Consider the following 15,390-nt stretch of genomic DNA (forward strand, 5'->3'; position numbering starts at 1 on the left):
ACAATTTCAATATTCTGTTATTATCATTCATAAATAATGATTGACTATAGATTTTTTAGAAACTCTGTTTACTTAGGATATAATTCAATACATATACCACTCACTTGATTGGCCAGTTGTAGTTGTTCTTGAAGATTCCTGACTGTTTCATCATCTGCATATATCTCATTTCCCATCTCTGTGCCAAAGGGAATGGCCTCCAATTGCTTTTCAACAGCATCTTTTAATTCACTGTGCAACCTTTGGAACAAACAGTTAACACAACAATAATCTAATTTTGGTAATAGTAATTACTGTTTCAGGTCAACTAAATAAACATTTGGGTCAAAAAATCACTATTTACAAAAAAATCATTTTTAAGTCAACCTCTAAATTTAGAAGTGTTTTAAAACCATTAAATAATGTGCTATAAGAAAAAATACATCACGATTGTGAATGAATTAAATTTGTCATAATTAATTCAAACATACATAATTCAGTTTGTCCTAGGAAGATTTTAATTTTTTAAAGAGGTAAAATTCTGAAATTATACCTTATTAATTGACAAGTCATTCAGAAAAAAATTTTAAATATGATAATTTCATCTAGTTACTTAAATGGAAAGGGAATTTTAAATCTTGTAGAATTACTGTTAATTTCTTCATTGTGTTTCACAAAACTCACCTGATTTCTCACTAGTTCCAGTTTATAAAGCATAGAATAAAATTCTTGATGGTTATGAAATCAAGATTAGAGGCTTTACTTGCCAGCACTTTCTTACATAAGCTTGACCATAACTCTGAAAGCCTTAAATTCAACTTTAACCTTACATTAAAGTAAATTACAAGTATTTCATGCTTTGAAATTACACCAAAAAAAAAAAAAAAAAGCATAGAAAGGTTCAACTTAAAAGACTGATTAGGTGTTTATGTCAAAATGATGTACTCCTAGAAGGAAAAATGTTTTTTAATATCAGAAAAACTTAGAAACATTGAATTTATATAATTATAACCAGAAAACATTATTTATAATAAACACATCTCAAAGTAAAAATTTCCCAAAGGAATTGCATCCATCTCTCTAAAATAATTTAAACAGAATTATCTACTAATACTACAATCTCCATTGAAACTAGAAAAACGCAATCTTAAGTTTTAAAACATATTTATTGAAAACAAAGTTCATCAAATAAGCCACAAGACAATAACCTCAGGTACCAGTGGGGCAAGGGGAGGGGGGAAAGGCAGTATAGGGATACTGGATTAAGAAATACAAATTATTAGATATAAAATAAGCTAAGAAGATATGTTGTACAACACAGGGAATATAGCCAATATTTTATCATAACTATAAATGGAGTATAACCTTTAAATTTTGTGAATCACTATATTGTACATCTGTAACTTATATAATACTGTACAGCAACTATACTTCAATTAAAAAAAAAAAACTAAACAAAAAAAAGAACCCTTAATAGTTACAGGCATATTGCCTATACCCAAACTGCCTGAATTTGAAACCAGTATCTCATTTCGTTAGCTATGTGACTTTGGACAAGTTCCTTAACCTCCTTTGGCCTCAGTTTCCCAATCTGTAAAACGTAAATGTCACCTATTAATATTGCTTATTCTCTTCTGGAATTTTTTTTTTTTTAAACCGTTCTGTACAGTGTTTCTCTCTTTCTCAGTCTCAGTGGAATTTTTATCTCTCCAAACTTTAACTTTTGGAATTTAGTCCTTGGATGGCTTTCATCAATGTCTTATAGTTTTTGGAACACAGGTCTTGTGCCTCTTTAGGTAGGTTTATTCCTAGCTATTTTGTTCTCTTTGATGTGAAGGTAAATTGGGGGTTGTTTCCTTAATTTATCTTTCTGATACTTCATTGTTAGTGTATAGAAATGCAACAGATTTCTGTATGTTAACTTTGTATCCTGAAACTTTACTGAATTCATTAATGAGCTCTAGTTTTCTGGTGGCATCTTTAGGATTTTCTATGTATAGTAGACATTTTACCTCTTCCCTTCTGATTTGGATACCTTTGATTTCTTTTTCTTGTCTGATAGCTGTGGCTAGGTCTTCCAAAACTATGTTGAATAAAAGTGGTGAGAGTGGGCATCCTTGTCTTGTACCTAGATTGTACATCTCTAGGTATTTATCCGTTTCTTCTTGGTTCTCCATTTTATTGGTGTATAATTTTTCACAGTAATCTCTTATGATCTTTCATATTTCTGTATTGTCAGTACAGAAATATGAATCTGTAACTTCTCTTTCATTTCTGATTTTATTTGGGTCCTTTCTTTTTCTTAATGACTCTGGCTAAAGGTTTATCAATTTTGTTTATCTTTTCAAGGAACCAGAGCTTAGTTTCACTGATTTTCTCTACTTTTTAAAAGTCTCTATTACATTTATTTCTGCTCTGATCCTTTTCTTCTACTAACTTTAGGTTTTATTAGTTCTTTTTCTAGTTCCTCTAGGTGTAACGGTAGATTGCTTATTTGAGATTTTTCTTACTTCCTAAGGTAGGCCTATATGGCTAGAAACTTCCCTCTGAGAACAGCTTTTCCTGCTTCCCAAAGCTTTTCCACCATTCTATTTCTATTTTAATTTGACTCCAGGTATTTTTTGACTTCCTGTTTGATTTCTTCAGTGACCCATTGGTTGTTTAGTAGCATATTGCTTAGCCTCCACTGGTTTTTTTTTTTTTGGTAGTTTTTTCATTGTAATTGATTTCTAGTCTCATAGCATTGTGATTGTAAAAGATGTTTAATATAATTTCAATATTCTTAATTTTACCGAGACTTACTTTGTGGCCTAGTATGTGCTCTATCCTGGAAAATGTTCTATATGTAGCTGAATGTTTATTCTGTTACTTTTGGGATGGAATGTTTTATACATACATATATATACATGGATGTACATATAAATAAAGTCTATCTGATGTAAGGCTAGTGTTTCCTTATTGATTTTCTGTCTGGATGCATGATCTTCCATTGATGTAAGTTGGGTGTTAAAGTCCCATATTATTATTGTGTAACTCAACACAATTTCTCCCATTATGTCTACTTATATTTGATTTACATATTTAGGTGCGCCTAAGTTGGGACATAAATATTTACAATTATTATATATTGTTGGATTGATCCCATTATCATTATGTAATGTCCTTCTCTGTCTCTTGTAACAGTCTTTGTTTTAAACTCTATTTTGTCTGATATAAGAATTGCTATCCCAGCTTTCTTTTTGTTTCCCTTTGCATGGAAAACTTCTTTCCATACTCTCACTTTCCATCTCTGTGTCTTTAGATCTAAAGTGAGTCTCTTCTAGGAAGCATATATATAGTTCTTCTTTCTGTATCCATTCAGTCACTCTAAGTCTTTTGACTGGAGCATTTAGTCCAATACATTTAAAATAATTATTGATATGTATGTACTTACTGTCATTTTGTTCACTGTTTTCTGGTTGGTCTTGTGGTTCTCTCTTCTTCCTTTCTTTATTTTGCTCTGTATCCTTGTGATCTGCTGGATGACTACCTTTAGTGTTATAGTTTATAGTTTGGTGTTTAGATTCCTTTTTCTTTTTTGCATATCTATTACAGATTTTTGGTTTGTGGTTACAATGAGGTTCATATATAACTATATTTATAAAGATATATATATATAAAATAAATAATATATATTTTAAATTCATTCATATATGATTATTTTAAGTTGATGATCCCTTAAGATCAAACCATTCTGACAACCCTGCATTTTTAAAATCTCCTGCCATGTTTAATGTTTTTGATACATTTTATAACTTTTTGTGGGGTGTATCCCTTAAATACTTGTTGTGGAAATAGATGCTTTTACTACTTTTGTCTTTTAACCTTCCTACTAGCTTTATAAGTGGATGATCTATTTTACTGTATGTTTGTCTTTACCAATCAGATTTTTCTTTGCACAGTTTTCCTATTTCTAGTTGTAGCCCTTTCCACTTAGAAAAGTCCCTTTAATATCTATTGTAAAGCTGGTTTAGTGGTGCTGAACTCTGTAGCTTTTGCTTGTCTGTAAAACTCTTTATCTCTCCTTCAAATTTGAATGATAGCCTTTCTGAGTAGAGTATTCTTGGTTGGTATGTTCATCAATTTGAATCAATTGTGCCAATCCCTTCTGCTCACAAAGTTGCTGCTGAAAAGTCAATTGATAGCCTTATGGGAGTTCCCCTGTATGCTACTAGTTGCTTTTCCCTTGCTTCTTTTAAGATTCTCTCTTTATCTTTAATTTTTGCCATTTTAATTACAATGTGTCTTGGTGTGGACTTCTTTGGATTCATTTTGTTTCGGACTCTCTGTGCTGCCTGGACCTGCATGTCTACTTCCTTTCCCTGGTCAGGAAAGTTTTCAGCTATTATATCTCCATATAACTCCTCTGCCCTTTTCTCTCTATTTCCTCCTTCTGGAACTCCTATATTTTGAATGTTATTATGCTTGATGTTGTCCCAGAGGTCTCTTAAACTGTCCTCTTTTTAAAAAACTCTTTTTTCTTTTTTTGTTCAGTTCGGGTGATTTCTTCTACTTTGTCATCCAGTTCACTGATCTGTTCCTCTGTATCATACACTCTACTGTTAATTCCTTCTAGTGTATTTTTTTATTTCAGTTATTATCTTCTTCAGCTCTGTTTACTTCTTTATATTTTTTAACTATTTGTTAGAAACTTCTAACTTCTCACTGTGTTCATTCATTCTTCTCCTGAGTTCACTGAGCACCTTTTTTTTTTTTCATAGAAAATTGTTTATTTCACTTATAGTTTCACATTTATCAGCACAGAGTTACACAGTTTTCTCTAAACATTTTCAAGTGTCTGTATTTCTCATTTTGTGATTATTTTACGAACTCAAATATATGTATTTAGTTAATAATAAAGATGACATCAGATCAGTGGAGAAAGGAAAGATGATTAGAAAATAAAACTGACAGCTATTTATGAGAAAGCAAATATCTTGAATATAAGGTGAATATGTACTCACATATTCTTTTTTTTTTTTTTTTACAAGACAGGCTTTATCAATTGTGATTTATCTGTATTAAATGTAATCGTATCAAATTTTAGCTTCTGCCAGAGTGAATTTTTTTTTTAAACATCTTTATTGGAATTTAATTGCTTTACAATGGTGTGTCAGTTTCTGCTGTGTAACAAAGTGAATCAGCTATACATATACATATATCCCCATATCTCCTCCCCCTTGAGTCTCCCTCCCACCCTCCCTATCCCACCCCTCTAGGTGGACACAAAGCACCGAGCTGCAATGAGCATCTTTATTATCATTCTTTTGAACTCTTTATCAGGTAGATTGCTTATCTCCACTTGGCTTAGTTCTTCTGGGGTTTTGTCTTCATTTGGAACATATTCCTTCCCTCCTTGTTCCATGTTTATTTCTAAGTATTAAGTAGGTCAGTTATGTTTCCAGATGTTGGAGAAGTGGTCTTAAGTAAGAGACAGCCCACATATGGGGCCCAGCAGCACTTGACCCCATATGTGGGCTGTGTGGGCTCTTCTGTGTGATGAGGCTGACTACTCTTGGCACACTGGTAGACAAGGCTCACCCCTAGGCTGGTTGGCTGCTATGCCCTGCCTTGCATGGTGGCTGCTGGCCTGCTGGTGGGCAGGCCAGATTTTGGCATTGTTGGATGCACAGGCTTGGGAGGTCCTTGGGTAGATGCTGGCCCACTAGCGGGCAGTATTGGGTTCTGGTACAGCTGGTCGCATGACCTGGCAGTGGGGTGGGTCTCAGCCCAGTGGTATACAGATCTAGTTCCCTGGGTGCTGGCTGTGGGACCCAGGGGGTCCAGTGCTGGTGTCAGCCTACTGGTGGGTGGGGCCACATCCTAATGAAGCTGGCTCTGGGGCTCTGGAGATTCTGGGGCTGGTCCTGGCTAGCTGATGGGCAGGGCTGGGTCCTGGTGTGGCTGGCGGCAAGGCCAGGGGTGTTCCAAGGCTGGTTCTGACCTGATGGTGGGTAGAGTTGAGCCCCAGGGTACCTGGGTGTGGGTGTTGGGGAGGCCTGGGGTTGGTTCCGGTCCACTGGTGGGTGGAGCCAGGTCCCTGCAAGGCTGGCTGCTCACCCAGGAGGTCCTGGAACTGGAGCTTCTCTGCTGTTGGGCAGGCAGGCCCCCAGCGCTAGTAGGCTAGAGGGAGGACTCCAAAATGGCACTTGCCAGCACCAGTGTCCTCATGGTAGAATGAACTCCCCAAAATGGCTGTCGCCAATGTCATCAGGAAGAGTCCCAGTTGCCCCGCCTCTCCAGGAGACTCTACGAGATCAGCAAGTGGGTCTTAACAGGCTCCTTCAAATTACTGTCTCAGTTCTGGGACTCAGAGCATGTGAGATTTTGTGTATACGCTTTAACAGTGGAGTTTCTGCTTCCTACAGTCCTCTGGCTCTCCCATATGCAAGTCCTGCTGGCTTCCAAAGCCACAAGTTTTGAGGGCCTGTCTTTCTAGTGCAGGACCCTCAGCTTGGGAGCCTGATGTGGAGCTTGGACCCCTTGCTCCTTAGGGAGAACTTCTGTGATTGTGATTATCCTCCCATTTGTGGGTCACCTACCTGAAAGTGTGGGTCTTGACTACATTATGTCTTTGGCCCCTCCTACCCATCTTGTTTTGGTTCTTTCCTTGTATCTTAGGCTGTGAAAAATCTTTTCTGCTAGTCTTCAAGTTATTCTCATTGCTGGCTGCTCTGTAAATAGTTGTAATTTTGGTGTGCCTAGAGGAGGAGGTGAGTTCAGGGTCTTCGTACTCCATCACCTTGGACACAACTTGCAAGGTCATTTTTATAGTCCTGCACTGTCATGCAAAGCAAGGGCCACCTATATGCATCAGTAGTTTATTTTTGTTTTAATATCTGAAGTATTTGGGGTAGGGGTGTTTAATCTTGCAATTTGCAATCCTGCTGTCTCTTGCCTGATGTACCCTAATTCTCCAAATGTTTTATAATTTTGGGTTTAGTTTGCTGTTCTTTTCCTAACCTGTTCAGCAAATTCCTAGAGACCACTGATTTTCAGACTTCTTTTCTAATATATGCACTTAAGAGTATGGATTTCCCTCTAAGAATGGCCTTAACTGCAACCCCCAGTTTTTATGCTGTATTTTCACTATCTATCAGTTGAAAATATTCTCCAGCTTTCATGGTTAATTCTTTGACCTATGAGTAATATTTAAAAGCATACTGCTTAATTAGAAACAGCTGGGAATGATTTCTAATACAATTTTCACTGTTAGTAAGGAACAGAATCTGAGTACTTAAAAAATCTGAGAGTTGCTTTCTTTTTTTCCTTTAAATATTTATTTATTTTGGCTACGCCAGGTCTTAGTTACGGCACACGGGATCTTCGTTGTGGAAGACTGCAGCATGCAGACTTCTTGGTTGCAGCACGCAGACTTCTTAGTTGCAGCATGTGAACTCTTAGTTGCGGCACGCACGTGGGATCTAGTTCCCTGACCAGGGATTGAACCAGGGCCCCCTGCATTGGGAGCGCAGAGTCTTACCCACTGGACCACCAGGGAAGTCCCGAGAGTTACTTTCTGAATTTGTCAACTTTGGAAATGTTTTATGTGTACTTAAAAAGAATATGTGTTTTGAAGGTATTAGGTATTTGTCTGTTAAGTAGGTTTGTTAATTGCATGGTTCAAATATTATTTTTTGAGTTTTTCTTTCAATTACTGAGGAGCAATATGTTTATATTTCCTGCTATCTAGTGGATTTGTCTGTTTTGCCATTCAATGCTATCACTGAATTTTTCTAATCTAGAAAAACAGAAAACTTGAAATTTTCTATTCTGAGGCTTTGTTACTGGGTACTTGCAAATATTTTTAAAATAAATAAATTTATTTATTTGTTTGTTTGTTTATTTTTAGCTGCGTTGGGTCTTCATTGCTGTGTGCAGGTTTTCTCTAGTTGCGGCAAGCGGGGGCTACTCTTTGTTGTGGTGCACAGGCTTCTCATTGCGGTGGCTTCTCCTGTTACGGAGCAAGGGCTCTAGGCGTGCGGGCTTCAGTAGTTGTGGCGCGCAGGCTCAGCAGTTGTGGCGCACAGGCTTAGTTGCTCCGCGGCATGTGGGATCTTCCCAGACCAGGGCTTGAACCCACGTCCTCTGCATTGGCAACTGGATTCTTAACCACTGTGCCACCAGGCAAGTCTCTGGGTACTTGCAAATTTAAAACTGTTATATCTTTTATCATTATGAAATATCCTTTTTTATTACTTCATTTTTCTACCCTATTATCTTGGTTGGCAGTTACACGGTTGGCAGTTACGTTATCTTGGTTGGCAGCTGGCTTTACTTTTAAAGATTAAAACATGCATCACTGAGTTATCAAACTCTAAAGTAAATTAGTATTATATTTCTTTTGGGTAATGCTAGAACCTGAGAATATTTTAACTCCAAATGCCCTTTCCCTAAATTTATGATATTGCTGCCTTATATTTAATTCTCTACAGATATTTTAGAGACATTATTATTGTTTTAGAATAGCTGATGTTCATTAGACTTTCTCCCATGGGCACCATTTCCCATAATTCTAAGCTTTCCTCTGGGATTATTTTCTTTTTGTAGAATATCTTTTTAGGATTTTCTTTAATTTTGCTAATGATAATGCTCTCAATTTCTTTTCATCTGACCTTTCTTCTGATGGATATTTCACTGGGTAAAGAATTCTACATTGACAGTTTTTCTTTCAGCACTTTAAAAATATTCCACTGTCTCCTGATTTCCAGTATTTCTGTTGAGAAGTCAGTTAATATCTTATTGCAGCTAGATAATAAGAAGATAAGCTCTTTCTGCTGTTAAGCTTTTTCTTTTTCTTTGGTTTTCTTTGATTTTATAATAACGTACCTAGGTACAGTACTTTTGTATTATCCTGCTTACGATGCATGGTGTGTTCTTAATCTGTGGATTGATGTCTCTCTGTCCTCTCTTTCTGGGACTCAAGCTATATGACTTTTAGCTGTTTTCATTATTTCCCATATGTCTCTTACTATCTATCTATCTATCTATCTATCTATCATCTATCTATCTATTTATTTATTTATTTATTTAGTTCTGCATTTTCTATCCCCTTCTCTCTCTGACCTTCATTCTGAATATTTTCTTCTGACTTGGGTTGCATTCCATTAATTCTCTCTTCAGTTATGTCTGATTTCCATTATTACTGCAATTTTCAGTTCTAGAATTTCTATTTGGTTCTTTAAGAGTTTTTAGTTCTCTTATAGAAATTCTCAAAATTGTGTCTTATTTCATTGAACATAGTGCATAGTTATTTTAAAGACCAAACCGTGGATCTGCTTCTATTGTATACTATTTTTTTATGATTTTTTAACCATGCTGTCTTCAATCTTCCCATTACCAGTTCTTTTTACGCCAGATATGAGCCAGATATCACAAGTAAAAAAGTACAGAGATATTCTGAGGCCTAGCAATGATGTTATCTTCCTCTAAAAGTCTTCCTTTTCTTTTTTCAGGTGGGGAGGGGTATTATCAATCCCTGATCATGTCATTTATAACATCATGTTGTATCAAACATCAGAGTCATGTTTTAGATCTTTTCAGGACTAGTCTAACTTGGGGGAGTCACTCTTACTTCAAAGCCTGGATGTTCCTGAGCCACCTACCCTCAAGTTTGATGGGCCTGAATTTCAATTTTTATTTCTCTAGCTCCATGAATTCGTTTCAAGCTCTGCTCAGTTTTCAACCTCTCTTCACCTCTTCTGACATTGGGAGATATATTTAAGGGAAAGTAACCCAAAATGCAGGCTCATATCCCTGGATTTCTTTCTTTTCTTGGTCTTTACCCTACAATTCTACACTGAATCCAATTCACTTTAAACAAATTTGATTCTTGTCAAGATTTTCTAGTTTTTGTCCAGATTCTCTAGTTTTCTCAGAAGGAGTCTGTTGCCATCACTGTAAACAAAACTATCTAACTTATTTTCAGTTAATTAAAAATGTTCTGAGTACTAGTTTGGCTGCATCTCACTAGTTTGATATGCTATTTATTTTATGCAGTTTTTAATTTTAGCTTTCCTCTTTATCTCAGTAGTTGAAAATGTAGTTAGAAGAAATTCTTTACACTCACTTCTTGTTATTTCTAATTTATTGTAGGTGTGATTTATGTTTAATTTGTATGTATGTATGTGGTGCGGAGGGTCTGCAGCCCATGTCCATGTAAATGTTTCATGGGTCTTGAAAAACACAGTATATGCCTGTTGGTTCATATATGAGTAGTATAAACAGAAAAATATACACACAGATACTCAAACTTGTTCTTTACTCTTTATATCTTTTACATTCCTGTTTATTTTTGCCCTTGTTTTCTTTGAAATATAATTTAGCTGCAATAATATATTTATAAATACTAAGTAAATACATGTTATCTAATTCTCCAAAGATCTTAGCAGTATAATTGAGAAAATAAAGCCATTTAAGTACTGCAAAGGTTTAAGGAATTAGTCTTTTTCAAAGCATTATTTTTTATGTATAGTTAACAAATCTTGAAAATTAGATATCAATAATTTTAGTAAGTTCAACAAACATTTGAAGAGATATTATGTACAGGATAGTAAGATAGTTCTGGTCCTAGCTGTATTTATTCAAATATATAATCAAGTCAAAACGTAAGAACTGTAAGAAAATAAAGAGGAGAAAGTTCCATCATATTTGGTTGGCTTCATAGTAAGAGGAGAAATGAAGAGAAATCATACAAACCTTTGTAGAAGTAAATAGTGTTACCCTTATTAATAACATTAGTAGCACCACATTTCTCTGCAAAGGTGCTTTATCTGCAGTCACCATCAACTAGCTGATCTCTATTTTCTAGTGCAAATGCTAAAAAAAAGTCAATCTTATCGGTTTAGTTAATTGCAGAAGTGTTTTGCTGAGAGAAATGATATACAGACCACAATTAGGAAGCTGGACAATCAGGAAGTGGCTACACCAACTGCTGGTTCTAGGATCACACCTCTTTAGCTGAGATCCTGGTGTCAGGAAGTTACTGCCAGAGCTATTGCCTGCAGGAACACCCTGACTTAGCTCTGACAGAAGCAGCTGCCAGAATTATTGGCTCTAGAGCCACTCTACACTTGTTAGATTCTCATCCACAAAAATAGATTCTCATACACAGCTTCTCCTCCTACTTATCTCCTAATTTAGGTCTCTTACATGTGTTTATCATTAGCAGAACCTAATTCCTACCCTGAACTAGTTTTTAGTTTTCCAGCCTTTGCAGTACGAGAAGGTATACAAAAAGGAGGTTGGAACAGATGTTAAGCCAATCTACTATACCTGCCATAAACTATTATTATAATTGTACAGTTTAATTAAATGTGACCCAAAGTGAAAAAAATAAAAATACAAAAGAGCTGGGGGTTTTTTCTATGAAACCTAAACTGAATATGAAAGGCTCAGTAAAGATGAGTTGTTAAATAGCTGCTGTTGAATTAGAGGTAGGTAAAATAATTATAAAACATCAGAAAATTTATAAAATCACAGAGGATCAAAAGGAGATCAAAAGGATCTCTAAGTTCTCACTCTTCCAAAGAAACTGAAACTGGAAATTATAAAGAATGAATTATCTTTATGGTTTATGTATAAAAGACAACAAAGAACTACAATTAGTAGGCTTACTCAAAGTAACCATCTTAGGCATTATATAAAAAAGATTAAATAAGTGCACATTTACATGAAGTCAAAGTCAAAAAATTTTAAAGTATTCTATGCATGTCTTATGATTCTCCACTTCATTGCCTCTTTCAATCTGCAGACCATCTGTTAATCTAGAAAGAAAGAGGGTTTGTACTATATTTTATGCTAGGTACAATGTAGTAAATCAAAAAAGTAACAGTGTTTCTGACCTCTTCCTGTTGACTATTTCATTGGATAAGATATTCCTGATAAAAAGTCTTTAAGAAAATAAATATTATCCTAAAATATAATATGATGCTTTACATTAAATTACTACATATCTATGCCTTTTAAGTTGTTACTTATGGTTTTTATTATTTTTCTATCTTACCACTTGCAGTATTACTTCAAAAGATATTTAACAAGCACTTAACTATAATCATAAAAATATATAAACAATAAAACTGAAATCTAGTCCAAATCTCTCATTTCATAGATTAAGAAACTGAGATCCAAACGTATGGACACTAAGGGGTGAAAGCGGGGTTGGGGGGGATGAATTGGGAGATTGGGATTGACATATATACACTAATATGTATAAAATAGATAACTAATAAAAAAAAAGACTTATTTAAGTAATAGAAGACATGAAACAGATTCAAATTCTTGTTTTAATGATTTAATGTACATATACATAAGCAAGTGTTTGCAATCCAAAGTAAAAGTAATAAATGCCCTAACCAAGGTATAAAAATACTATAATGGAATGTGCAAAGATTTTTCAGAAAAGATCATATTTAAATCGGTTCCTAAGAATGTGTATAAGTTTAATGTATAGAGATGTGGGTGGTTTTCTCAGGCTGTTGGAAAATGTGAGCAGACAGAATGCTAAGAAAGTGTGAGTGTTTGGAGAAATAAAGAATAATTTGCATGGAGGAAAAAAAAAAAAAAGAAACTGAGTTCCACCTCCTACACTGTTGGTGGGAAGGTAAGTTGGTACAGCCACTATGGAAAACAGTATGGAGGTTCCTCAGAAAACTAAAAATAGAATGAACCATATGATCCAGCAATCCCACTCCTGAGAATATACCCGGACAAAACTATAATTCAAAAAGATACATGCACCCCTATGTTGATAGCAGCACTATTCACAATAGCCAAAACATGGAAACAACCCAAATGTCCATCAACAGATGAATGAATAAAGAAGATGTAGTACATATATACAGTGGAATACTACTCAGCCATAAAAAAGAATGAAATAATGCCATTTGCAGCAACATGGATGCAACCAGAGATTATGATACTAAGTGAAGTAAGTCAGAAAGAGAAAGACAAATACCATATGACATCACTTATATGTGGAATCTAAAATATGGCACAAATGAACCGATCTACAAAACAGAAACAGACCCATAGATGTAGAGAACAGACTTGTGGTTGCCAAGGGGGAGGGGGGAAAGAGAGGGATAGACTGGGAGTTTGGGGTTGGCAGATGCAAACTATTACACTTAGAGTGGATAAACAACAAGGTTCTAATGTATAGCACAGGGAACTATATTCAATATCCTGTGATAAACCACACTGGAAAATAATATACGAAAAAGGAATGTATATATGTGTAAAACCGAGTCTCTGCTGTACAGCAGAGATCGGCACAACATTGTAAATCAACTATACTTCAGTAAAAAAAAAAAAAAACAAAACTGAGTTCCGGGTAGATTAAAGTATTAATACCAGGAAAATCACCCAGCCAGTAACTGCAGTCCTGAAATTATAACTAATTATCATTAATAGGCAATAGAATTCTGGCCAAGATGACTTTCTAGAAGTTTTGATCTCTGAGGTGACAAAGACAAATCAAATACAATTCTAACCAGTCTTTCTTTGAATTGAATTTATCATTGATAGTAAGATGCACCATTCTTTTACATACGATTAAAAATAAAAATTCCTGCTTATTAATCTTGACATGCCATTCAACTATGGCTATATCCCAATTTTGTAGATCTTAAAATAGGGGAACGGGGAATAGTGTTAGGGAATCTTACAGTCGAGTAAGAGAGAAGATAGAGTAAGACAAATACAAACAATTAGAAAACATTCTAGACAACTGCCTGGTACAACCTCTCTACATGCCTTCCCTCACCTGACAGACATTTTTCATCCTGCCTTCCCTCACCTGACAGACATTTTTCATCCTTAAGTCCAAGCTTCCTCAGTGAAGGTATCCACATCCCTGCCATGGTGTAGTGTTTCTTTTGGGGATTCATACAGAACAGTCTGATAACTAGAATTGTTGCTTCCCTTCTTCTGCTCCTACAATGAATCATATATATTCTTTCCAGAAAAATTTGGAATTTTCAAGTTCTAAATGCAATTGAATTCAATCCTTCAACAGTGCACCCTCCTCCTCTGCTTAAAACCCTTGAAGAGCCCCCTACGCCATCTGTAAGACAAGTTTAAATTCCTTAGCAGCGCATATAAGATCTTATATGATCTGCTCCCTGCCCACCATCCCAGTCTTATGCCTAATTCCCCTATACAAATACGCTGAGATATAACCACAGTAAATGATCTGTATTTTAATAAACATACGATTTTTCATTTGATGAACTCCTACTCATTCTTAAAGACTCTGTTCAAACTTCATCCTCTCACTTAAGCCTTCTCTGATGTCTCCAGCCAGAGTGATATCTTCAACAATTACAATCTAATGTATACATTGGACATGTTATAGTTAACACCGTCTGCCATGCACAGACTTAAGTAATCCTTGACCATAACCCATGCTCTGGGGAATAGCGCAGGCTATTTTTTACAGAGGGAAGTCAATGATTAGACTAAAGTTTTGCATATTTCTCAAGGGCAGCCCTATCATACGCTGACTGGCATGAAGCGTTCTGAAAATAGAAGTGTTGGCCATTAGTAACCAACAAGAATGGGTACCTTCAGGATTTGACCTAAAGAACAGAGAGAATCAGCTTTTTGGTTGGAAGAATAGGAGCAGCTGCTATATGGAAAGGGGTGCCATTACTGAGGGGGACAATTAAGGCTGTATGAGACAACTGATAAGAGGAGCATATCCTCAGAGATGGTCCTAATTGTTTCCCAGTTCTAGCTGTATTCCATGTTCCTCCTTATCATACATTCCCATTTACTCAGAATGACCTGTTTCTATTTCTTGAAGCAAAAAAAGAGCCAAATATGAATATATGTATGTGTTTATGTTCTTAATATTTGCAATCATCCACTCAAAAAAAATTTTTTGAGCATTTAATATGTATCAAGCACTGTTCAAAGGTGTTAGTTAGGTATACAGTGGTAAACAGAATAAACAAGGGCCCTGCTCCATGAAGGATACATTCTAGTAGATAAGACAAATAATAACCAAGCAAATAAATAATTTCAGGTAGTAACAGGTACCACAAGTAAAATTGGATAATAGAAAACAGAAAGTTGGGGAGGGAGGAACAGTGCTAGATAATGTGGTCAGGGAATGCCTGCCTGATTGAAGAGAAGGAGACAGTCCTGTGTAGGTCTGGAGAATAACATTCCAGGCAGAAGAAATAAGTAAAAGGTCTTCTAGTGGAAACTGGTTTGCCAGTTTTAAGAAAGCCAAAGTAAGACGGCCAGTGTGACTGGAGACTAGTCATCAAAGGAGGGTGCGGTAAGAGGCATATATGTATGTAAATATACAAACACAGACTTATTATAAACAGAGACATATACAGAAATCAGGGTAACTCTGAATTTATA

General features: G+C 35.6%; 1 protein-coding gene across 2 annotated transcripts in view; it reads right to left on the reverse strand.

Moving 5' to 3' along the window:
* SCLT1 (sodium channel and clathrin linker 1) overlaps positions 1–15,390 on the reverse strand; it is a 247,181-nt gene that overhangs the window by 157,272 nt on the left and 74,519 nt on the right. For both annotated transcript variants that reach the window (XM_068542339.1, XM_068542338.1), the window contains exon 6: positions 105–240. In XM_068542339.1, the coding sequence (XP_068398440.1) occupies positions 105–240 (136 nt within the window). The remainder of the gene's footprint in view (positions 1–104; positions 241–15,390) is intronic.

This window comes from Eschrichtius robustus, chromosome 4, assembly GCF_028021215.1.
Source record: "Eschrichtius robustus isolate mEscRob2 chromosome 4, mEscRob2.pri, whole genome shotgun sequence".
NCBI lineage: Eukaryota > Metazoa > Chordata > Mammalia > Artiodactyla > Eschrichtiidae > Eschrichtius > Eschrichtius robustus.